Source organism: Heliangelus exortis, chromosome Z (assembly GCF_036169615.1).
Source record: "Heliangelus exortis chromosome Z, bHelExo1.hap1, whole genome shotgun sequence".
In the NCBI taxonomy this organism is placed as follows: domain Eukaryota; kingdom Metazoa; phylum Chordata; class Aves; order Apodiformes; family Trochilidae; genus Heliangelus; species Heliangelus exortis.
The window spans coordinates 51635062-51660608 of NC_092454.1; the positions used below are offsets into that span (position 1 = coordinate 51635062).

At 41.2% G+C, this 25547-nt stretch overlaps 1 protein-coding gene and 1 long non-coding RNA gene across 2 annotated transcripts in view; one reads left to right on the plus strand and one right to left on the minus strand.

The window, feature by feature from the left end:
• PIK3R1 (phosphoinositide-3-kinase regulatory subunit 1) overlaps window positions 1-8939 on the minus strand; it is a 60307-nt gene extending 51368 nt beyond the window's left edge. Inside the window, exons 1-2 of the mRNA XM_071731851.1 lie at window positions 8787-8939; window positions 3331-4078 (exon numbers count right to left, since the gene is read on the minus strand). Coding sequence (XP_071587952.1) covers window positions 3331-3664 — 334 coding nt within the window. The 5' untranslated portion in view covers window positions 3665-4078; window positions 8787-8939. The remainder of the gene's footprint in view (window positions 1-3330; window positions 4079-8786) is intronic.
• Window positions 8940-9131: 192 nt separating this feature from the next.
• LOC139790104 (uncharacterized) lies at window positions 9132-10936 on the plus strand. Its single transcript, XR_011723389.1, has 2 exons — window positions 9132-9252; window positions 10659-10936. It is a non-coding gene; the product is annotated as an uncharacterized lncRNA (long non-coding RNA).
• Window positions 10937-25547: the final 14611 nt, after the last annotated feature.

Here is a 25547-nt window from a genome sequence, read left to right on the forward strand (position 1 = left end):
GACCACCAGCACTTCTGTTTTCAGATTGCCTTTTGGTATTTGACAGCTTCTATTTATTAGTAAAACTAACTGTATCAAGGCTGATGAGCAACACTGCCCACGTCATGAGCCTCATGGACTTTGATGCCTGTTCAGATTCATGTATGAGTACTGCAGCATTGTGAAAACTAGCAGAATTGTTCCTAAAAATTGCAAATTTATCTAATACAAAACTATCTGGACATTTGCATTGATAAGCAAATGGTCAAGCTCAACAAGGCCAGAAGAAAAGAACAACATTCAGAACAAGTGATTAAGTATTAAAGATTATTGACATGGTGAGAAAGTATTTTCTTAGAGAGACATATAAATCTATGTATGTGGCAAAATTAAAATAACTCATAATTGTATATATATTTTCTTTAAAATACCCAATTAAGTTTCTGGTGTTCTTATTCAATACATGCACATCAGGAATACATACAGAATAGACTCTTAACAGAATGAAAAAAGCACATAGGTTGGAATTAACTGAGGCACATTTAATAATCCTGCTTCTAGTTTCCTATGAATTTGTCATTTTGATGCACAGCAGTTTCAAACCATCAAGTACTGAAAATGTGAACTTGACTGTATTTGGTCAACCAAGTTTTGTACTAACTTACTTGAAACACACTCCACAATTGTAGAGAGAAGCATCATCCTGGGAAGAATCTTCTGGTCTACTGCCCATTATGCTGGCTGCTGGACAACACTAACTGTGCTATTCCCTACACCAAATCTTACGGACAAAAATAGAAAGGTACATGAAATTGTAACATCCGTTGCTATCTTACACTTCATCTGAACTGTATTCCTGGTTTCACCATAGGTATCATCTTTGCACCATCCTGCTCACTTTAAAATACCAACAACTTTATTTTGTTTTTTATAACAATGTTTAAATGCAACATTTCTCCAATTTGTTGCTAGGACTTAAACCACTATCTGCATTAGTTCTTTACAATGAAAAGATCTTTAAAGAGACCATTTATTATTAATTTTTCCCATTTATTTTAAGTAAATACACATTATTTAAAAAGTAATTAAACCTAAGTCTTGAGCTACCTTGGAGTTCAAATTTCAGTTTCCCCTAATTCTGTTGAATCCTTGATAATATGGCACTAATGAAAGCACCTAGCCTTTTGCATATAGTTTTAAATGTTTAATTCAAAAGGAATTATGGGAACCTAGCTTTTTTTTTTTCTTTTTTAAATCAAAAGAATACAAGGCTTGATTGCAAGTTAATGCCTAGACATTTTGGAGCATAGCAGGGTCACATGCACAGCGTGATCACATCCACACCTTTAAGTTAAAGATTCCCAGTTAAATTAGCACATTTTCTTGTTTCTAATTTCAAGTCACCAAGACCTGGGTCACTGCCTAATTGCAAAGAAGCAGGAATGCCCACATTTAAGCAGAGCCCTGCCCCCTTCCCAAATCTGCAGCAGAATTTCCCCAAATAACTCCTAACAGCTGAAACTCCCATCAGTGCCTTTTACAAGCTGCAAGATTAACACCACGGCTTCCCAGCACGGTGCTGTGGCCAGCTCACAGCATGGAGCTCTGAAGAGGAGCATCAAGTAAACCTGAAGTACAAAGACCAAGCAAGTTACAAAGCACTGCTTTAAGTTTAAAGCAATAAATGCATCAAAGCCTGGGATGCCGATTAGTGCACCACAGTGTGCAAATGTAAAGCATGAGATTTTTCTCTCCACCCTCTACCTCTTAAAGTGACCTGTCAGCACTGAACTTTCTATCCAAAGAGCCATGTTTATTCTGCAGCTACATATGCCAAGGACAGACACTGCCCCAGGTGGGTTAAGAAAAAAGTCAATGTTGCCTGGACACTGGCAACAGTGCATAACAACATACAATATGAAGAATGATGAAAGAAGTAGTAGTATTTTCTTTCAAAAGCAAACATCCCATTTCCAGAATGCATCTAATGACTTGAAAATGAGACCTCAAGGACTTAAGAAATAAGGGCAGTATAACACACAATTCCACCACAACCTGTCCCCATCTCATTGTAACAGTGATGCACACCTAGGCATTACACACTTGAAAATAATTCTTGAGTGCTTAAGCACATCGTTAAACAAACCAGTTCAAATTTACTCTTTATTAAGCCCCTGCCCCCCAACCTAGAAATGCTTCTGTTAGGTTTCCACAAGTTTCTAGATTTCTGTTCTTTGTTGATGGTCAGCACAGCTGAATATACACTCCTAACAGGCACTGTGGGATGGAATTTGATAAGCTGACACCACAACTTTGCAAAAGATGCTGCAAACATTTCTCTGGAGGCAAGGGGTGATGATACTATTCAGTACAATGGGTGTCACTGGGAGAATCGACATCACATACTACAGCTTCTACCTCCTACAGCTATAAACACCAAGCACCAAAGACACATTAGATGTTGAAGCAATGTAAGCAACTCTAGACTTTTAACAAGTGAAAGACCAATGTAAAAACCTAACCGAACACGGTTGCTCTGTTGATATGCAGAAACCAAACAGCAGAATATGTAAAGAAGATGAATCAACTGGAAGGGTGTTTCAGTTGGTTGGTTTTTTACCCTAAGGTTTTCCCAGTTAAAAAAAAAAGAAAATATTTCCTCTATTAAGAATAGAGTTCTGATCAATTTCTGAGTTCTGTTCTACATACTGTTGCAAATGTAGACTAGTAAGCAATTTGTTTAAAAAAAGTAATTCCTTTGTCTACATAAGTGATGCTTTTTCTAATGCATGCCCTACCCCAGAAAATATTAAATCTGAATTTCTTACTTGTCATTCTTTGTTCATTTTTGAATACCAGCTCTTACCTTTAATGCCACAGATAAACCTTCATGAAAAAACACAATACTTGCCATTAGCAAGATATTTATGACGGGAACATACTGCTTATTTGGAATTTGTATTGTCAGATCTACAAAGAAGTTTCTCAGTGCTGGGTTTGATGAACCACAGTGGGAAACACTTCCATAAGCTTCTTAGAAATGAAAAACAAATGCTACGCTGCTCATTCTCCATATAAGTCTTTACAGCTGTGAATTATAAGCATACTTTCCAACCTGTGAGATGTACTTCACAGTGCTGTCTCTATGGTGCCCAAGACAAAGCACCTTAAATTACAGAGTGTGTGAGCTAAATATTATGAAGTATAAAGAATTCTTAATTGACTGAAATGAGCTGTGCTCTAAAAAAGCTGAACACCAGTTATCATAGACATAATGTACAGACAATTCTATGAAACAAAAATATCTGACAAACATGGGGGACACACACACCTTCGGAGAACAGTACTGACCTTGTTGCTCACTCTCTGCTTCAACTTTTGCAGGACCTGGTGCTACAGGAAGGGGTCGAGGAGGACGAGGCTTTGGAGTTGGGGGAGATATTTTTTTTCTCCCAATGTACTCTACATAAGTTCCTGGGAAATCCCCTCTCTCCCCTGTGGTTTCATTAAAGCCATTTAACCAGCCAATTTCCTCAGGTTTTGCTTCTTCCCCTTCACTGAATCCAAGTGCTAGTAAGGTACCTTTATTCACAGTTAATATATCTCCTAAATGCAAGTCAATGTCTTCTTCTCTCTCCTTTTTGTAGTCATATAAAGCTCTGTACTGATATCCTTCAGCGGTCATCTTGGCAAGCGATTTAACATTCAAAGGTGTTTTAAACCAGTATCAAAATGCAACTGTCTGTATATATTTTTATGTACAGAGAGATTCGAGATGTATTAAATGTAATAATGAAAATGTCAATAGCAATGTCTAAGTAACAAAATCCACCAGAGAATCAGAAAGCACAAGTATTTGTCATTTCACTGCTGATGTTTTACTCTGAGTCAATGACTGTAGCAGAAGTATGTTTTCCACTTCTACGTCTAGCAATACTCTTCCAATTACTTCCTTTTCTGGGCTTGTTAGCACTTCTCAGTCTCCATAAACAAGTTCAGATGATTCTTGTAGCTGGTCACACCTTCTTCAAGTGTACTTGCCACAGACTGCCCACGTACCTTGAATATTCTGCCACTGAACTCTGCACACATGCTCTTCCTGGTAAAAGGAAACAGATGAAATTGTTTAAGATTGTCTTGATGATTGTGAACTTGTCATTTTACTTGTGACTTAAGCTTTCTGCAAGTCTGGCAGAGGTTGAGTCCCACAAAAGAACCGTAAGTAACAATAAAATGAAGCAACCTCACAAAAAAATCTCACAGCTAAGGCACGGATTTTTATTAAGACTGTGTGTTTAATTACTTGCACCAAATCTGCACCCTTGCAATATGAGGCACGCTTTCCCGTGGCTTATGGCTACTGCAGTCTCTGTGGAAGAGGGCTAAGCCCTGAAGCTATCCCTGTAGAGCAACATCTTCACTGGTAGAAAGATTTTAAGTGTTATCTCCCTGAAGACACACGGCCACAACCCTTCTCCTCAAAAGGTCTGTCAGGACACAGGAGAAGCTCACTGCAGCTAGCTCTGAAGCTCTCCAGTGAGGTGTTCAATCTCCTGCCATTCATGCAGTGGGTGAGTTGGGAAACAATATCCAGCCCAAAGCCTATATTCCTGAAACCTGTAGGAGAGAGGGATTAAGAAAATCTTAATTTGCAGGAGAAACAAGACAAAAATGCTTTTTTTTGATGAGTACCATATTCTCGTTTTCCTTGAGAGGTTTCTACACTCTCCCATCTTCTAATGCTCTTAATGAGTTTATGGTATAATACTAGAAAAACAATCAGCAACTGAAAGGGGCACACCCAGACCACCTAAGTAGTACTTGCAGGAGGAAAGAAGCAGGGTGTATGATTAAATTACACTAGAAGCAAGAGAATACAGGCCTCAATACTTGACTCAAGGTTGACTGACCATTAAGTAAAAAGGAAAATAATATGACTGAAAAAAAGAGCAACTAAGAAAAAAACAGCAGCTTAGAGACATAAAACAGTGAAAAGTTTTCTAAACATTTCAACTGTTACTCATTTTCATATATTTAAAAAGACAATCCCAATCGTAACTTGAATAGCTACTCCAAGAACCAGAAGGTGTTAACTACTCAAAGTTCCACTGAAACTCTTAAACTACAGCTGAATAAAAGACTCGAGGGGCCTATGTAATACCAGTAGGTAAAGTACTTACTGTGTACTATGTACTTAGTGTAGAGAAAGCTTTTTTTTTTGAGAAACAATTCCTTTTGCATTGTGAAATGACATGAGTAGACATGGCTGGAACAGGAAACCTCTGACAGCTCTTTACACTATTTTCTCTAATGTCTCAGCCATCAAGTCCCTGGAACATGACTAACTGACAAGCTAAAAAGTGTTTGTAAAAATGTATATGGGCTTCCTTTGCCACTGAATGACCCTGATTTGTATGCAGCTCCTGTTTAGTCCATTAGATCTAAACATAATTCTCTGCAGCTTGCACAACATCTCTTAGAACACAGAAGAAAATCCTCTAAGTTCTCTAAGAATGTCCTTATCATCCCCTGCAATCAGTTTCTGCTGTAGGAAAGAATCACCTGAGCCTGAAAGCCTGAATTAGTGCTCTCATTTCAAAAAGCCTACACACAAGTACTTATTTTAGTAACCTGCAAATCTATCCACATGCATTAGCCATAGGGCTCCCACCAAAATTTTCATGAGAAATTTCTGCAGCCACTTCTGAAAAACTGAACCACAGTGCTTAGTTCACACTTCCAAACTTCACAGGCTTTGGAATTAGCATGAAGAGAGAGCTCCACAGATACTTTATTTTGCCTCTTTTACTAGAGGAAAAACAAGAACTAGAGAAGAGAAGAAAAAAAAAAAAAAGAAAAAAAAAAGATATAAAAATCTAAAGCACATGCATCAATTAAATTGTACAGAAGCCTTTTCAAAAGCATGGCTCCTTCCCATTTCATATATATAGCAAGGGAACAGAATGCACTTACACACCTTAGATTTAAGCACTGGAGCTAATCTATAAAAGTTTCAAATCAAAACCAACTATGCAAAGCAAAACCTGCTAGAAAATTACCACTCTGTCTACATTAAATATTCTGAAATATTTATTTTTCTTTTTAGGAAAGGTTCAACAGTGCTCTGCTCATGCTCATTTTACTCCTATTGCCTACAGGCATTTTGTCAGTCAACAGTCTTTTAAACAGTACATAATTTAACTGACTTGACCTACTCCTCTGATCTTTTATTATCAAATGTATCATAGCATCTTTATGGCCACATATTTAAAATGAATAGTTGTACATCTTACACTTGGTCTGACAACACAGAACTGGAAATGTTGTAATAGCATAAAAACTGCTTGTAACAGTTTTTAAGCAGAGTTTTAAAAACTCAAAATTTAAATGGGATAGGATAAAAGGTCTGATTTACTTGCAAATTAGAACAATTCAATGAAGCTATGGCAGCAAACTTTACATAAATCCTGTTTCCCTAGGGCTCAGAGCTGCAGTATCAGTTCATACTCTTCACCACTGCCCTTGGTACACGGCCCCCAGCAGCCCATAGTCTGACTTCTCTACAGTTCAGGTACCTGAATACATACAAATGGGTAAACCATAATGAATTTCAATGATTTGTACCTTCTTCTGTTCTAGTGATCTGTCAGGTTTGGACATGGAGGAAGACTCAGACTCCAAGAACCTTGCAGACAGCCCTAACACAGGGACAAACAGTGCGTCTCCGTATCAGCCTGGTAAAACTGCAGCATCTCCCAAGAGCCCTCTTGACTGTTCTTTACTTACTGCTGTGTTTAGATTCTGTATAAACAAATTCCCTTTACTCCAAGTGAAGTTACATGGTCTCTGCTCTCAGACATTTTGACTCAAACTGACTTAAACTGATTAGTCTTAAAATAAATAGCTTGAAGACCATCCTCAGTAGAGCAAAAAAGCCCAAACCAAACACTTCAGGCAAGAAACACTACTGTAATTGAGATGATGTATTACTGGCTTTCCATTTGGCCAGTGGAATGGAAAAGGATGAAGTGTTGTCAGAGACTCACTCATTTGTTTTTTATTTATTCTCTAAAAGCTTGATCCCAATGAAAGATTCCTGAATTTAGGCAGAATTCTGGTCTCTTAGAAGAATGTCTTATGCTGGGCTTTTCAACAGTTACAAAACTTAAAATTAAAGATGCAAACTTTTATTGTAAATTTAAGAGGAAGGGGATAGGAAAGCTTCCTCTCAAATCCCCCCATTTAAAAATCATGCCTGGCTCCCATTCTGCTAGTACTCAACAACCTCCTCCCACACTAGCTAGCATTCCTTTGGTGACAGAATAAAAACTCTGCTCTGCAAATCCATGTTACTACCAGCTCAACCAGAGGGGTACAACTGTGTTACTGATACGGCACCACTACACAAGACAGCAGAAATGTTTAACCATTTTATAGCCATATCTCCTGGTACTGCCATCCCTCTCACACTTATTCTAAAAATCCCTAGGGAAACAGTCCCTAACACAAACTTCCTTTCCTCTACGGTTCTAAGCTTTGTCCACAGAAGAGCAGACCAACATACTTTGGGAGGCACTGAAATAACGAGTTGGAACACAAGCGGAGAATTTGCTCGGAGACTGACTCTTCTCCCCACTAGGTGTCCACACACCTGTAACTTAAACTACAGTTATCTCTGAAGTACAGTGCTGCAGCTCTCCAAATGGAAATGACCAAGGTAAAGTACCACACCGGATCATTATTTTTGGCAAGCAAGGTCCACGATACATCATGATGAAGGAGATTACTACTAGCAATACATTTATACCGCCAGCAAGCCTTGAAAGAGTTACTTTGGCCCCGTGGAGAGTCTACTGCCAATCAAGTTCAAATATATACAAGCTAAAGCAGCACGTTAACTTCACTGCAGACACCGTAAAGCACGTCCCGTTCTGAAATACCTTAGTCTTCATGCGGACTGCAAAGTTAGGCAATAAGGCACAGGAACCTCAAGACCACTTCACAAAAAATCATCGGGATAATAATAATAATTAGAAAACCTAGGAAGGCAAAACAAACCAAGCTTCCTCTTCGTTAAGAGTCGGGCAAGTTAACTCCTCCGAGAGCCCTGCACCGACACGCGGTCTCCAAAGCAGAGCTGCCACTCTCAAGAGGACAGAGCTCCGGCTCCGCTCGGGGAGCGCAGCCCCTCCACAGCCGGGCCACGGCTGTACGGAGACGTCGCTCTCCGGCCCGCGGACGGCGACGGAACCGCCGGGACCGCCCTCGGCGGAGACCCGAGGTCAGGAAAGCTCGACGCGTCGCCGCCCGCTCCCCGCGGCGACGGCCGCCTCTGCGCTTCCTACAGACACCCCTTCCGCCGCCCCGGGGACGCCAGCCGGGCGAGGGCACCAGCCCGGCGCCTCACGGCGGTGCCGGGGTTCCCTGGCAGCTCACCGGCCACTAGGTCTTGCACCCTGCACGCTCCGTCGTCCGCCCGGCCCGAGCAGGCAGCGCCAGGCCGGGACACCCCGGCCACTGGGACGAGAAGCTCCGCAGCCCCCGGGCCTCGACGCCGGCCGCAGCCGGCGGCCCGCCCGGGCCTGCGGCGCCACAGGGCTCGGCGGCGCCACAACCGGCCCCGGACGGGGGAAAAAAGTTGCACGGGGCGGCAGCGCTCCCACGCGGTCTGTCACCCCGCAGCGGCGGCCAGTACACGGGTCCCGGGCGGTCGTACGGCCCCGAACCGCCCCGTCCTGCTTCCCCTACCCCGACGACCGCCGGTGGGGCAGCGCTAGGTGAGACCGCCGCGACAGCACTCGCCTTACCTCACCGACGAGGGCGGCGGTGCCGCCACCGTCTCCCTCCCGCCGCCGGAGAGCGGCCGCGGCGTCAGCTCACTCAGCTCTCAGCCGTGCGCCCGTCCCGCTCCGAGCCCCTCTTCCCCCTGCCGCCCTCACCGCCTCAATGCCTCCCCGGCGCCCTGCTCGCCGCTGGCAATGCCTCCTCCGGGCCCCGCCCCCAGGAGCCTCCACCAACCCGCGCCTCCCTTACCGCCCCGCCCGCTGACGGACGGCGGCTGAGGGGCGGAGCCTGCGCTAACCCGCGCCCCCCCGCCCCGGCCCCGGGCTTGCTACAAACGGGCCGGCGGGTCTGGCGGCCGGAGAGTTGAGTGCTGTTCCCGCTGTTCGGTCCTGCAGCGACGGGGGCACCGGGTATGAAGCCTGAGCCGCGGCGCCCGGCCGTGTGACGAGGCTCGAGTGCCTCCCGGCCGCGGAAAGCCGAGCTAGGCCGGTGAGCGGCAGTGAGAGGAACACGTGCTTCTGCTTAGTTCCCCTTTGGGGATTTTTCTCCGCTTTTTTTTCTTCCCCCTTTCTGCCCTTTTCCCCGCCCCCCTCCCCATTGGAAGTAACGTGTTAACGTTGGCTGAGTGTTCAAGTACAAAAGAGTCGGCCGTGCTCCCCGCTACCTGGGCAGGGTGTGTCGGGCTGGGTCCCGAGCAGGGCTGCGTCGCACGGGAAGGACATGTCACCCTGCCGCCCCGCGCCCTGCCTGGGCCACCCCATCGACTCCGCTCTGCTGCCCGGGGCAGCCCGGGGGGTGGCCTGCCTGGTCCGACGGACGACGGTGACCTCCCCGTCTCTCTGCCCTGCCCTGCCCTATCCTGCGCGGCAGAACGCCCCGAAAGCCCCGAACACCCCGGCCTCGCCAGAGCTGCCCCGCAGTCGGTGGAGGTGGTAGCTGCAGCAGCAGGCATCGCCAGTTGATTTCTTCGCAGGGTGCCCGAGTTTTCTAGGTTCTGTGCAGCACCTAATAAAATGAAAAGACGAGGGTGTGACACAACGCCAGGAGGTTGCAGCCAGAGAATAGTGCTGCTGAGGTGTGTGCTGTGTTTAAACAGGTCTCTCTTTATCTTTAGATAGTCAACATGCGTACATATGTTAGCATGATTCAGTCATTGTAGGTGTCGCTGTGAAAGAGGAGAAAGTGGTTTAAGCGAAGATAAAACATATCCAGGCTGGCAGGGAATGAATGCAAGGGCAGCTGTGCAAGAAGCAAGCTTAAGATTCATCGAGACCCGTGCTGTGAATACAAGTGCCAGGGGCTGATCTGATTAAAAGCAGCCAAATGAGAGATAAGTAGAACATCAAAAGCATTTGATGCGGACAGTGTGCAAGGATCAGGCCTTGAAATATTCTGAAACACTGTCAGACTGGTAAAGTAAGACAGCACGAAAGACGAGTGGGTATTGGTTGAGGGAGAGGTAGGAGGCCAACTTGCTTTGATTTCACAGTTGGGCAGTCTCAAATAGTGAATTAGCTTATGGTCTGATCGTGGAAAACAGAGAGGAAAAGTGGAACAATTTTACTACAAGGTGTAGTTTTTGTCAAGTGCAATAGATTGGTGAGCATGGTTTCGCACTCCTAAGACTTCTGGAGGTATTTTTCCTGAAAAATATTCTAAAACTCTAAAACAAGAAATTTGGTTGTACTGCATATCTGAAAAGTGGAAATCTCTTATCAGCTATAATTTTTTTATTTTTTTTTTTTTTTTAAATATGCTCTTCCATGGCCTCTTACATTTTGGATAGGATTTTTCTTTTATTCCCACTGAGCTTGTAGTTTTGCAAGCTTCCAAGAAACACTAGAAGGATGCTTGTGCCCTGACACCCATTAATAATTTCTTCATTGATTCATTAGGACTCAGTTCACTTCAGGACTGCAGATGAGAGATGACAGCTCCTAAGGCCTCTGGGGTGACAGCATGGGTCTGACCCCACAGGAGCGTGACAGAGCACTGCAAGCCCTCAGCCTTGGACTCACAGGATCCAGTCCCTGGGAAATGGTGCAAATCTGCCTATCTAAACACACAGAATTACTATTAAACTAAAGACTTGTTTTGGAAAGGAGATCAGTGTTTGCACATAGACAAAAGCATTGCTTTAGTTTAAATGATAAATAAAATTGTTGAGGGAAGTGGCAATTCTCATACTTTTTTTTTTTTTTGGGCGGGGGAGGGGGTGGCAGGTGGGGCATTGGAGGGGGCATTGAAAATGCAGGCAGAAGCAGAGTTAAGAAAGAACGTTCCATTTCTTCTGTCCAGACTGCTGTCTCTAGCATTTGCTATTGTTGAGGGCAAAACCAACATGGATTTTGAAGGGGATTAGACAGACTAGCTGGTTGGAATGCCAGTTCTGGGCACTGGCCTGACTGTGGGTATTTAAGGGAACTAAAAACCTCTCAAGTAATGGTTTCCAGCTCCTGAGACTAGAGTTGTCCCACAGGTGAAATGCAGGGCTAGAGCCAATAGCTCTGCTCCCTCCTTGCTGGCATGCTGTCCCTCCCAGGATCCAATACCTCCTTCCTTCCCCTTGTTTGTAGTAGCTGAGCATCTGAGGCTCTGCTTTCTTTACATGTTTTCCTCACTGAACTTGACTTTTGGGTTCACCTCAACACCTCACTTGCTGCTTTCTCTGTGAATCAAAGAGAAAGGGACCCAAAAGAGGGAAGGTAGGCAATAGCAGCGGGTTGCTTTGCTGCAGGCTTTGCTGTCTTCTCTGTTGTGTCTTGTGTCACTCCAGCTCCCTCTTATTTCTTTCCCAACACAACCACACACCACAGCATAATCCCAGTGTTTGCTATGTCTAATCTTGGTAGATGAAGGCTCTGAAATAATTTTCTCCAGGAATATTGCAAAGCAGTACTCTACTATAAAACTTGATAAGGAGGAAGATGCAGTCAGCTACTTTTCAGAAGGTCTTAAGGACTACATAAAACTTTTGCATATTAAGATTACAGTGGGCATAATGCATTTAGATGTGCTTAATTAGGTCTAAATTTGTGAAGAAGGGTATTCTTGACCAATTGAAAGATTAAGTCACTCAGGCAACATGTAAAAAGGAAAGATTATCAAGGCAACAGTCAGAAGAAAAAAGACAGAGGGGTGAAATATGGGTAGAGGCAGGATTATTGAGGTGCAAGCCATACACACGTATTTGTGCTAAGGGTGAAAATCATAGTCTCCATCTGTCAGGAGATCTCTTGAGCATTTCTGCCAGAGGCTGCTTAGGGGAATGCAATAAAAAAGCAAGAAGGGCTTTTGTTCAGTATTAGTAGGAGTCAGGCAATCTCAGCCTTTGCATTTTACCTCTGTATAAGCTTTCTGTGGTAGAGGTCATACAGCACTGGAGAGAATCTAGCCTGGAAGTTCCCTTTCCCCTGGCAAAAAAAAAGCTCAGCTTCATCTTGGAGAGGAAATTATGAAGTATGGAAAATGAGGGGAAAAAATGCAATCATAATTTGATCCTGTGGGGAAAGCAGAGTTCCCAAAACACCACATCTCTTCCACTACAGCTAGTGAACTCCACTTTTCTTCTTTACTGGCACACTGTAAGCCGGGAGTTTTCTTTCTTCTAAGAAACCAAAGCAAATCCATTCGTAAAGTAAGATACTCAGATTAGTGGATTTTATCAGTGCTGCATCTGATCTCCAGGGATAAGGTGGGCAAAGTTTGAGAAGATTCTGCAGGGGAGTTTTATTAGAGTTTACCTTAGATATGATGAATGCTAATGGCATATGTTATTTACTTAGTTCAGAACAGAGTCTTGTGATTGTGACATAATGTTATACTGTCTAACTGCAATGGGGTTTTCAGCCTGCAGATTTGAAGATTGAAGTTGAAAGACAATTGATGCTTACATTCTTTCTTACTCCCAAAGATGAAAATAAATTCACACACTCTAACTGTGCTGTTCTGTTAGGACACGTTGCTAAATGACTCAAGTGTAATTCCCAAAGGAGCAACCACCACAGTGGGGAATCAGGAAAACAACAGGAAAATCTGTCCATAGTTACTGTAGACATGAATTAAATACAAAATAAATAAAATGGATTGCAAGAAAGACAAGCATCAAAGACTGCAAATAGTAATGTTTTCTTGTCACATCTAGGACAAAGAAAATTCTGCTATTTGGAAATGTAGTTTTATGCATGTTTCGGAAGACAAAACAGCCACATGAAAAGTTGTTCCTTCACTACTTAAAAGCATTTTAGCATATAAAGGAAAAGAATGAACTAAAAAATAAGACAGAGGAATCCATAAAGAAAGAAATGAAGGTTTCTATTGTATTAAGAATCAGAGAAGTAAGTCTGAAGGCCTTCATATTAAAACTGAAAGGAAGCTGTTTAGCAGCATGCCAGTCATGGCATCACAGCGTGATTTGATTTGAATTTATTTCAGTTCTGTGGAAGGATAGATTGGCTTCTGTCCAGCCAAAAAACTGGCATCAGCTTTAAATTTCAGTATCTCAGCTAATCAGACAAATCTCCCTTTATAAACATTCCCACTGTATGATTAATTTCATGCTAAGGTAGACATGTAGGGTTTTTTTTTCCTTTCTCCAAGACACAGAGCAACTGAGGAGGTGGTAGAATCTCCATCCCTGGAGGTTTTTGGGAAGGCTGCTCAAGCAGCTGCCTGGCAGAGGTACTTGTTGTCCTGCCTTGACTGGAGAGATGGAATGAATGCCTTCTAGAGGCCTTTCATAGTTCCGTAGGTGCGCATATATGTGAATTATCAGAAGAAGACATAAATCCAGACAAATCATGCTTTTTTTTAGTTGAAGTTTCCCAGCAGAAGAAAAGTTGCTCCAAAATTGGTCCCCTCCTCTCACCTGAAATCTGAAAACCAGATGACTGCTCTGAAAAAGCAGAGGACCTTACCTCTGCAATATGATCTGCTAGCTCCATTTTGCATTGGAGCACATTTCTAAAGCACAAAACTGGTGGAACACAAGATTTCTGTGTCCAAATCACACCCAGAAAATACTTTGTTTTCCTGAAAGTCTTCAAAATATTTTGCTTTAAAGACCCAAGCTATTTTTAGTTGTCTGAAAGTTGACTTTTTATGGTTTTTTTTCCTCTAGTCTCATTATTTGACTAAATATATAAAAATTCGCATTTTCTCAAGAAACATTTTAAAATTTATGAGAATTTTTTTTGATCTACAGACTATTGAAACAAAGAAATATACAATGTTTCTCAGTGTCTGAAGTCACATCATGATTGATCAATAGTGTTATAAATATCATATCTGCAATTGCAACATCAGTGTTTATCTTTCAACTGTATAAAATTATATAAATATAGATTCTGCTTTTTATGAAATCTATGAGTAATTCCTCCTCTGCTCTTTCAGTGTTTGTATGCTAAGTGATAGAAAAGGCTAGGTTTGACAGCCATGCAAGACTCATGTCTTCTGTGTATACAACTGGTGCAGTGTGAACAGAAATCATGGAAGTTTTCACATGCACTGTATCAGTTGTGCACTGGTGTCTATCAGCACCATCTCAGTAAGACCACCAGAAGTAATGAAACCTCCATGGGAATTGATACATGCAAGTTTCCAGGGCCATCTGTACTTGTGTTTTCTACCAAGACTGTTTTCCTAGAGATGCCATTTCTAGGTGTTGGCATTGATATCTGATCACAGGGAAATTTGCACCCCACAGTAGTGAGGTGGATCAGAGAAGTAGATGCAGTTTAGTTTAGGGTGAGACTGGTTAGTCCAGAGTAAGAGTTTTCTAGTTTCTTCTAATAACACGGAGGTAAAAGAGGTCACATCTTATTACTAATTGTCTGAGATGTTCTGGACCCTTGGATCAATTATTTATAGGAGTCACTCATCACAGTAAGTCTCAATATGGGTACCAGATAGATGGCGACTTCTCTTCTCTTGCAAAGTGCATAAGATGCAAGACCAAGCCTTGGAAAGCTTGCCAATTTAGATGTGTTTTTATGGAGCCTGTGAAATTCACTGCAATATGGGCATGAATAATCCAAATTCTGCAAGGCAGGAACATGTGCTGTTGCTCCTACATAAAATACATCTTGAGTGACATCTCTAACAGTTACAGTGCTAGGCAGCAAATACAAAATTAGGGTTCATCCTGTGAACCTATTAGGAGTTCAGGGACTGAAGAAAAGTGTATTCAATTTTCTTTTGCTGCCTGGGCTAGGAAAGCAGTTCTTCTTTATTCTAGCAATAAATTAATTAATCTTTGCTGTTTAATTTGGGGGGGGCGGAGCTACTACTTCTTTAAACTGAGACAAATTTGCTACATGATTAATAAGGTGTATCACGGTATTCTGTTGCCAACTAATGGCATAGCAACAAGGCTTCCACCTGTTTGCTGCAAATACTATCATGACATGGCAGCTGTCAAGCTAGCAAGCCAAAAATAATACAGGTGCTGGGAGCTGCACCTTAGAAAGTAAAGCTTCCCACAATCTCAGTTCAAGGAGAAGGCTGAGAACATTTGCCTCTCACTTTTTCAAGGGGAAATGCGTGGTGGCAAATTACCTTTACTATTCGTATCTACTTCAATTCCGTGGTAGGAACAGCAAGTGGCACTAATGGTGCCAGTTTCATTTTGAAACTTTAGGACAGTATAGTTCACCACGGGTCTCCTCAGGGCACATGTAGAACAAGACACATGCACATGCGAACTGTGAATAACTGTGGTAGCTCTGATCATTAACTGTGCCTGTCAGTGGGGTGATTGTGTCATTTTACAGCAGCACTGTAGTTGCTGTGCTACAAGAAGATATCTCTTATTGTAAAAATGAATGTTAATGTAAACAGAGCAATTATAGAAGCATCTAGTGTTTGGAACCCTCTTTTTTTTGCATGATCTAACTTTGAAGCTAGCGCAGCTTGGAGTAAATTGGAGGGTCTGGACTGGATGGGCCCCAGAGGTCCTTTCCAACCTAGATTATTCTGCCAGTCTGTGATTCTATGAAATTTTAATTACTTTTATTTTTATTTGGAATGTAGTGGAGTCAGAATACTATGTATGATATTTCTATGAGAATAATAATTTGGTATGTGCTACTAGACCACCTTTTTAATAAGAGGAAGAACAGGATTTGACTGACGCATGTGAGCTAGTGTATCTGAACATGAACTGAGTTGTTGTTTAGAGATTACTGTCTTTGCTAAAATTTAAAAAAAATGTGAAGAAGAATGTTATTTTAGCAAAAAAAAAAGTTGAGTTAAAAACTTGAAGAACCGATATCAAGACAATGGCATGATGAATTTGCCAAACTGAAAAACCCAACCAAAAAACCCCTCTGTTATTAGCAGAACGAGAAAATGCTATCCTTGATGTTCAGTTGTCATCTTCATATTATCAGTGAGCCTCAGAATAACAGAATAATTTAATGGGTTTTTTTCATGCAGCAAAAGTGGTGAAACCTCCTCCCATTCTCACTTTATCTGTTAAACCACAAAGAAAAGTGTGTGCATGTGGGGAAACCACAGTTTTCAAGTAAGGCTTTGGGGTCTAAGGAAAAGAATGGAAATTCAAAGATAAGGATGGTAGTGTCAGTCCATTATCCGTCAATTTGTACATTGTTGTTGCCTGTTTCATATTAGAATAAGTATTTCACTTCTGTGTGCTTTTTGAATCAAAACGCGTCTTGGAAAAGGAGTGTCTCTCAGTAACCTTTCCAAGAGAGGGAAATGGACCTAGAACAGAGTCACATGTTCTCAGGCAGTATCTGTTACTGGTGTAGGGAGCAGGTTTTGGTTTGTTGGGGTTTTGGGGTTTTTTGTTTGTTTGATTTTTGGTTTTTTGGGTTTTTTGCATAGACATAGGTTTGAGTGACAAACAAAAATCAGTGTCTGGTGCAGATACCATGATCCCCCTCAGACTGTGATGAAAATGAGCTATGTTGTCTGGAGCAGAGTTTGGTCTCTCACTACCCTTGTTGGAGTGTTTTGGCTGCTTGAAGCAGAAACCAAGTGCAATTTATTAATGCAATGTACTGCTAAAATAAGACCTCTTGATGTGATGTATGCAACTGTGACTTATGGTACAGTCATCAGCTTCTTAAGAGACAGGACTGCCCTCTGCCCCGCTTCCTGAAGCATCAGTTTTTGAAGTAAAACAATTTGGGGAACTTGAATTTCATCAGCTGTGTCATATCATAAGCCAGATCTCAGAGGGATCTTGTGACAAGTCTTGAAGATGTAAGAAAAAGCTGAATTCAGTACAGAAATGGATTGAAACGGTAGCCAACAGTAAAAAGTCTTGAATATGACACAGAAAAAATGGTTTGAATTTCATTAGTCCTTCTAGAGAGAAAGTCTAGAATAGTCTAGAAAGTCTTCTGCTTCTAATGTTGGTGGCCTAAGTATAGGAAAAAACCTGCAAAATTATATAGATTGTGGGAATGGAGTGAAATTATGAGGTACACTGTAAGAAACATCATGATTAACTGCAAGACAGAAGAATTGCTGGTACAACAGACATTTTCTTGGATGGTGATGAGAGGAATTTTTATTAAAGTAGTGCAACATGTTCTGAAACTGTGATTGTTCTTATATGTGACCAAACTCAAAACTGGAAAGAGGCTGGACTGTGGGAAGCAAATCCCCCATCTCAGGTTCCCTGCAGAATCTGAGGATAGTTTTCTTTGAAGGGAAGGAGGCAGAAAATGGTGGTCCATGTTTGACCAGTATGCCTTCTTTCAATACTCAGCACTTGTACAGCATTCAGCACAGAGGCCTTTAGATACTTAGATAATAAATACAATTTAGATATTCATGACTAAAGTGTCCTGCAGAGAAATTCTAAGCCATGTGAGCCTGTGATGTGCCTTGCCCAAGTTAGGTATTGTAGTCTAGCTACAACTGGCTCTCAGCTGCTTGTAGTAACAGCAAAATGGAAGAAGCTGGAGACCAAAGACGTGATTAATAAAACCTGTGTGTAAGCTGAGTTACAGGAGCATGTGTGGTAGTTTCACCTGTGAAAAAGTTTGTAAGCACTTGTCATTGGAGAGTGTTTCTCTAGTGAGATGAGGTCTGGGTGAACGTCATGCGTTCTGTTGCACATGCTGTCCCATGATGCTGCACTCAGGAGAGCTGAGGAAAGGCAGCTCCTTTTGACTTCACAGCACAATATTTCACTTTTAACACACAGAAATTTCCCCTATGTCTTTTTTCTTTTATATCTTTCCTTTTTTCTTTTCTTTTCTTTTTTTTTTTTTTTTTTTTTTTTTTTTTTAAGTGCTTACTGATGATCTAAAAGAATTAAATAATGCAGAGAATACTTAGAATAGCACTTCAGCTCTAAAATATTGAACTGAAAAAAACCCCTCATTCTAAAGAAAAGTGAAGGATCTTATGCTCTACATATATTCTTCACAGTGGGCTGGAATTCCTACCTTATATCAAGGTGGACAGTGTCACATATTCTGGATCTTTGAGAAAGCATTGTAATTGCAATTCTCTGTAGGGACTGTAATCATATAATACAAACTTGATTTTCTTCTGCTACTTATGGTGGGAACAGGGACAGGCTGGATCAATGTGTGATATATGTATCTGGGTCCTGTACAGAATGTAGCATCTAAAATGAGAACCAGGTGATTCCAGTAAGCCTGGTGAGCTTGTTTCCCACACAGTGCTATATTTCATGTCATATCAACACTGCATAGAATTTTAGTAAGCCTTGGCACAAAAAGCTGAAAGGAGACCATTTTTGGAGATACTCTGAAATAAGTTTTATTTCTCATGCCAGTATTCATTCTGAAGCCTCAGTATTTCTTGAAGAGTCCTTCTTCCATGCATGAACACAGTGGGGTATTCAATGTGTTGTCCTGACTCTCTCAGTCAATCAGACCACTTTGAGAGAGCTTAAGTTAGGTGATGAAGCTGGTGTAATTATAGAAGAACGAGAAAAATTCTATCCTCTTGACTATTTCCAAGTAAAAAGACAGATGCCTTCTGTAGTTTTGCTGCGGGGGTGTCTTCATAGCAACAGGTGTGAACTATACCTCACAGTTTTTCTTGTCTTACACCCTGTGGAGAGGTGCATCAGAGGGATTCAAGGCCCAGCTGTGCTTGTCTTTGGGAGAGGCACTGCAAAAAGAGGCACACTCTGGAGAACTGTATGGTGAGAGGAAGGTGAAGGGCTTAGGTCATCCTCTGTGCTCAGTGCAGAAATTGCCAATGCCCACGCCTTGTCCTGAAAACTACTGCAGTGCTGTTTCTGTTGGAGGGTTTGTTCTCTGATAAGCACTGCTAGAGATGACTTACACATTGTGACCTTGATTTAATGGGGTAGTGTGATCTAGCAGGGAAGTGTGGTAGCCCTCAGGGCAGTTGCTAGGACTGAGCGGTCAGGCTTAGGGTCAAGCTGAGAACTTCCAGAATGAGGAGACAGAGTCTCAGTGCTCTCCCTGCAGCTTGACTCTGGCTAGTGGCAATAGCTTCTGTTCTATAATGCATCAAGCAACACACAGATCCACTGAAGGAGAGCAGTGCAAAGCTGTGGGGCATTCTAGGAGTCTACCTAGCCTGGCCTGCAGCAGAAATCACACTTTGCATATTAACTTAATTCTGCACCTCCTCTATAGCTGCAGAGTAAGTTTACAACTCTCTTCTTCCCGTATGTGCCCACAGAACATAGGCCTAGGCTGGCAGGTCTACATCTTTGTCAACTCAACAGTCCTAGCTTCTCACCAGTCTTTGTGGATAGTATAGTCTCAGCAGAAAGTATGACATCCTGTGCTTGTGATCAGTTCTGTCCAACTCACCTGGACCTAGCCTGCGTGTTGGAGTGTTCTGACCTTCAGAAGAGCTGGACAAGATCCCAGTAGAACACTGTGATGGATCACCAGCTTAGTCCCATGGGAACTTGGCTCATGAATAAGAACTTTGACAACTTTAGTGTTTTAATATAGTATTTTTTCTGGAGAAGTGAAGCTCTAGAAGGCAAGTGCAACCCCCTGTCATTCCAGAAAATTGTTGACTGGTTTCATTTATGCAGCTCTACTACCATGTATAATAATTCTAGGTGGAACGTATTCCACTGAACATTCTTTATAATTTTGGGACCTACCCCACCTCTGTGAAAGGATACTCAGCTCCTTAGAAAACCACTGTCATATGTAGCCCCACAAAGGAAACAAACTGCATAATCCAGTATCCTTGTGTTGAGCCTTTTAAAGTCTGCTTGTCAATCCTCACCCGAGGTGAACCACCACGTTTGCTTTTGCCACTGAGTTATTTATGTATCTAGGTGCATTGCCAGTACAAGGGTGTTATGCAGACAGATCTGTATAGAGGATTGCCTTGCCAGAATGTTATGAACTTAAACTGTGAAATATTTATTAATCTTGTCAATAGAGAAGATTTAATTGGATTTTTTCATCAGGTTACCACACAGGTGTCTTAAATAGTCACAAGTGTATGTAAACATGTAACTGAATCTACCAGTAAAAGTACTTCCTCCACCATACAAGGGAACAAGATTCAGGCTTAGTTATAAGTGATACATGACAGAGAAGCAGTATCCTAAGTACCTTGATCTGTTTTTATACTACCATGTAGGAAAATAACATCTTCATCAAATCTTTTTTTTGGATAGAGTTATTCCTGTGAAGATCTATTACCCATAATATTGCTCCTGGAATCCAAATTGTATGCTTCAGTGCTAACATTTACAGTACATTTTCTCATTTTCTATTAAGTTGTGATCAAATTAGGAATTAACTAAAACAGTGGCTTTTGTAAGTGGACTAGAAGAACAATTACTAATTCATATTTTTCTCATTCCAGAGTACAACAGTGTGAAAATTAATTATTAATTTGTTGTTGATACGGGACACAATTTTATTCTTTTATGAGAAAATCTTGGATGTGGGTATGCTTATCTCTGAGAAAGAGAAGCTGGAATTCTTTCACTGGGCAATGTATGAATATTATCTGAGGCAGCACTGAAGGTAAAAATTTAAGCAAGGAACTTGTAACAATTTCCCCTTCTGTGTCTTAGATTTTAATCAGCCTCTTTCCAAGCAAATTGTTAGCCTGAGTAATATTTCAGAAACATAACCATTCATTTATTAATTGAGCGTTTATCTGCTTCTGTTATAGGAGTCAGAAGTCCATTGTTACAAATAAGCTGGGAGATAAATTTGACTAATTTTAAATAAATATTAGTAAAAAGGGGATTGCATGATCAATAAAAGCACCACTGCTCCTTCAACTGTGATTTCAGAGGGATGGATTGTCTTGTTGCATTCTGTAGCTAGTTCTCTTTATCCTGCAGTTAGGTTCATGCTTCCATTTAAAGATCAGCAGCATGACTTAAGTACAGACCAGCTGACTGTAGGGGCAAACCAAATTCCTGGTGCAGTGCCCTAGAATGTTTTTATGCAGTCTACATTTTCATGGGTGTAGTTAGCGTGCTCCAGTAGTCTCACATCTCTGTTTGCTAGGTCTGCAGCCCAGAACTCCTGTCCCACATGTGTATTTCCAAGAAATAAGTAAAAGCTATTGATACTGGGCCTACACCCTAACTTAGCCTGTGAAACATAGCACACAGAGGCTAGTTAAGCAGAAGTACTGTCCCTTATGAACTTCTGGTGCTGTTGTTTATATAGTGGTCAGTAAAGAAATGGAGGAAACAGCAAAGAAACATTTGAAGCAAAACCAAAGAAAGATGACATAACCTCCCCCCATGCATGCACACCCATGCTGCCTCTATCACTTTCACAGCCTGCAGTTTTCTTCATCAGGTTCTCTGCCCATATGAGCCACTTTTGTCCAGACAAGGATTTGAACTGGCTAAATGTGCTGCTAAGCCTGTGGACAGTATCATCTGTCTAACTGACATGGTCATTGCTGTCTCAAGCAGAAATTGTGACTTGAGACCTGTTTCTCAACCTCTTTCTTTAGGGTGTATTCTAGTTAATGCTTCCCTGCTCTTCTCACTGGTTATCAAATCCACATGACACTCCTTTTACCTTACAATGTGCTTGCATAGCACCTACGATTACAAGACTTTGGTCCACACAAACCCTTTGAATGATATTATACTATAAATAACCAATGACTGCTCCACCAGCTAGGCACTACATCAACCCCAGTAGCTGAGACAGATTTCCTTTCTTTTCATATTTTGCCTTTCTGGTATAAAGTCTGGAAAAAATTACAGATTTTGTGGATACCTAGATATAGTGGTTCATGAAGAGTTATTGCTTGGTCCTTCTCATTATAGTTGTCTTCTTTTGCCTAGCTGGGACAAGGGTGGGAAGGGAGATGAGTGTGCTGGGAGCAAGGAAAGCAAAGGCAAAGCAAAGGAAAGGGAAAACAGGTCTAGCATCATTGTATGACTCTAATCTACCTTGTAAGATATTTGCCCTGGGGTCCTGGGCTATTGCTTTTCCTGGTTTTGACTTTTCTCATTTTATTTGAGCTAGTCTGATCTCTTTGTCTTCCTATGACTGTCTTTGTTTCCTCATTGGGAAACAATGCACCTGGAAATAAAGGCCATTTTAGATAGAAAACTTTCAAATGTTAACGTTCACAGTAACAGATTTTTGTTCTTTCCTTGCTCATTTTTTAGAGGAAAGCCTGTTCTTCCTTTCCTCTTGCAGTCTAACATAACTTCTTCCATAATTGCTTGATTTTAGATTTAGTGCTTCTCTTGACTGATTTCATAACATTTCCCTTACCTTAACAGAAATGTAGAAACACATTCTGTACTTTTTACCAGTTTCTCTAACAATGCAGTTTCAATTATGTTAGATTGTGGTGAGAGTGGGGATGCAAAGGACCCATTATACTTCTTATTCATGCTTTCCATACAAAAATTGTTCTGTATAGCATATTCTCTGCCTTGAGCAATACTGTTATAAGTGGTTCTCCCACACTTCTATTTGGTGTAGCATTTCATATTCCTATAGACATCACTATTAAAAACTTGTATTGATATATCGCCCTAGTTTAGCTCCACTTCAGACAAGCCATATCCTTTTCTGCCTGCAGCAGGCAACTCTCTCTCTCTCTTTTTTTTTTTTTTTTTGGAATGTTATTCCAACAACCTTCAGGAGTGAACAGTCCAGTAGCAACTAAAATGCATTGGGATCTACCAATTCAAGGATTCTAGGGTCCCAAGCAATCCTGAATCCAGATACCAGAAAGTTGTGGGAATTACAACTTCAGCTGCACTGGAATTATTGGGTGTTTGTGTTCTTTCACCAGAAGTATAGGAAGAGAAGCAGAAGCATCAGCTCTTTTATAGGACAAATATTCTTTTGTTCTCTTCTAATAAATTATCTTCTTAATTTCAGTCTGTTCTATGTGCTTTCTTATAATGACTCCAGAGATGAAGGGTAACACTGATTTGGGGAGAGAAAAGTAGTGTTCACAAAAATCCTTTTCTTTTAGTGAATAGTCTATCTTAGCTCCTTCATTCCTCCATTCATATACCATACTTATATTACGCTGTTTCACATTTTTGGAAAGAATGCAGCTCCTTAGCAAGCAGGGAGAGAAATTACTCAGCTTCCTTTGCTTTCATTGCCCCTCAATAGTTTGGTGAGTAATTGGAACAAAAGACCCTAAACCGTCTTGCTGTTATTTTTTTTTTTCTTCTTTCTTTTTGCATGAATTTGAGGTTTTTTTGTGTTCTAACATATACATACAAGTACATATATGAACACTTGCTGCCCTGCTGTTTTTGTGATGCAGATTGGATGCTGTTGTTGGCTACAAACTCTAATGTCATATGAATTTTAAGTTTCTTAGCTTATGCTTTTATCTTTGCAAAGACTGATTTTCAGTAGTCTGTTTCTGTAAACTGAAATGTTCAGTCTGAAATTGATTCAGACATTAAACACTAATCAAAACATTTTAGGGCTGAGTTATGCTTACTTCCACTGTTTTAAAACTTGTGCTAGTATAATCACATCATAGTATTTTAGATGCTTAACAGTTGCTTGTTCATGCACTTCCTTCACCTAGAGAAGACACTGCGTTCAGCAAGCAGGACTTGGGACTTTAAAAAGCACACATTATTTCTGGGAAAAAGTAAACAAAATAACACCATTAGTCCTGCTGTTTCCATGAAAGACTTAACATTAGGGAATTTGTCAGTTGCCACCTTTAGTTTGGTAGCTATCTATAAAGATCATGCAGTTCCTTTAAAATCCGGGATAAAGGCCATTATACAACACTACAGAGTGGGGGTCGGTGATCTTTTTAATTTCTCAATGGACAAAATAGCTGAAAGGGTATGGTTCTGCCCACTTAGAGATTTATCCAGGCCCTTCTACAAGGACTGGCAATACAGCCATTGACTTCAATGAGAACTGGATGAGGCTCTAAACGTCAATAAAATCAAAGAAGTCTCACAGTGAGTCGGCCTATCTGGCACACATTTAAAAAAACGATTGTAAATTTTGAAAATTAGTCTTCTTGCAATCTAGGCCAAGTGGTCAGCTGCAAACTTGGCAAAGCTGTGAAGCATGTGTTCTGAGCACTGCACAGGAACATGATGTTCTTTTTCGCTTCTGAGCGCTGTGGAGACTGAAAAAAAAAGTACTCAGCCTGGTGCTGAAGACTAAATACTGAAACAGTGGAGCTAAATAGACAAATCAACAAATACTTTACAAAGGTAAAGGTTTTGGAGGAAAAAAAAAGTCCCCAAACTTGAAACATTTTAAAGGCAAATGTACTGCGTCATTGTGTATCCTTGAAAAAAGGAACAAAATTCAGAGAATTCTCTGGCAGAAGCTGGTGGAATGTGACCTTTATATCAATGCACTGTAGGAATCAGGCAGAATTCCTGAAAAAAAAAAAACCCTTAACCAAAAAAACAAACAAACAAACAAAAAAAAAAAACAAAAAAAAACAAACCAACAAAAAAACCCCAAAAAACCCAAATACCCACAAACAAACAAACAAAAAGAAAGAAAGAAGCAAACAAAAACCCCCAAACTCAAGCACCAAAGCATGTGATTTTCATCCTTTAACCATCTGTGGGAGGAGTGAAACTCATCCAGAGAGAAGCAACTGAGCCCTAGGCATCCAAACAGCTATGCAGAAATGCTGCTGCTCTGTCTTCAAGCAGAAGGATGATTTTGCAGCAGAAACTTCTAGCTGATGCTTTTAAAGCCTTGTCCAGTGGACATGAACTCTGCAAAGAACAGGTAGACTTCCAACTGCCTACAAAGCCACAAGAGCAAAGACGTTGACGTGATGTGCAAACAGAGCACAACACATGCACACTTGAGCTTGAAAACAGCCACTGCAAAACTGGTTTTGATTGCTCTGATTTCCCACAAAGGAAGCTTCTCATGCTTAGAAAGCAGGAGTAATGTCATTAATAGCAATGGAGCTTCACCACAATAAAAGAAATGCCAGGTTCTGCATCTGTACCATGCTGCTAAACCATCATCTCAAGAGGCTAACGTTCCTACAGCTCAGCGCCCTGCAATTACATAGCAAAAGATACTTTGGAAATCCTTCTTGTATGTCTCTGGGGGTAGACTGTACTGGTTACATGATTAGTAACTAAGTATCCCCATGACCTACAAAGCTGTTTCTTTCCTTTAATTGCACCTTTCCAAAGAGAGTGAATCCCTAAAAGCTATGGCTGCAGTTGTTAAAAGAGACTTGAGAATTTGGTTTTCAAACAAAGATATTAAAAAGATGCTCTTTAAACAACAAGTTTATGCAGTTTTAAATTAGCACTTTAGTGCTGAGGCTTTAGAACCCCAACGTTTCATCTGCCTTTT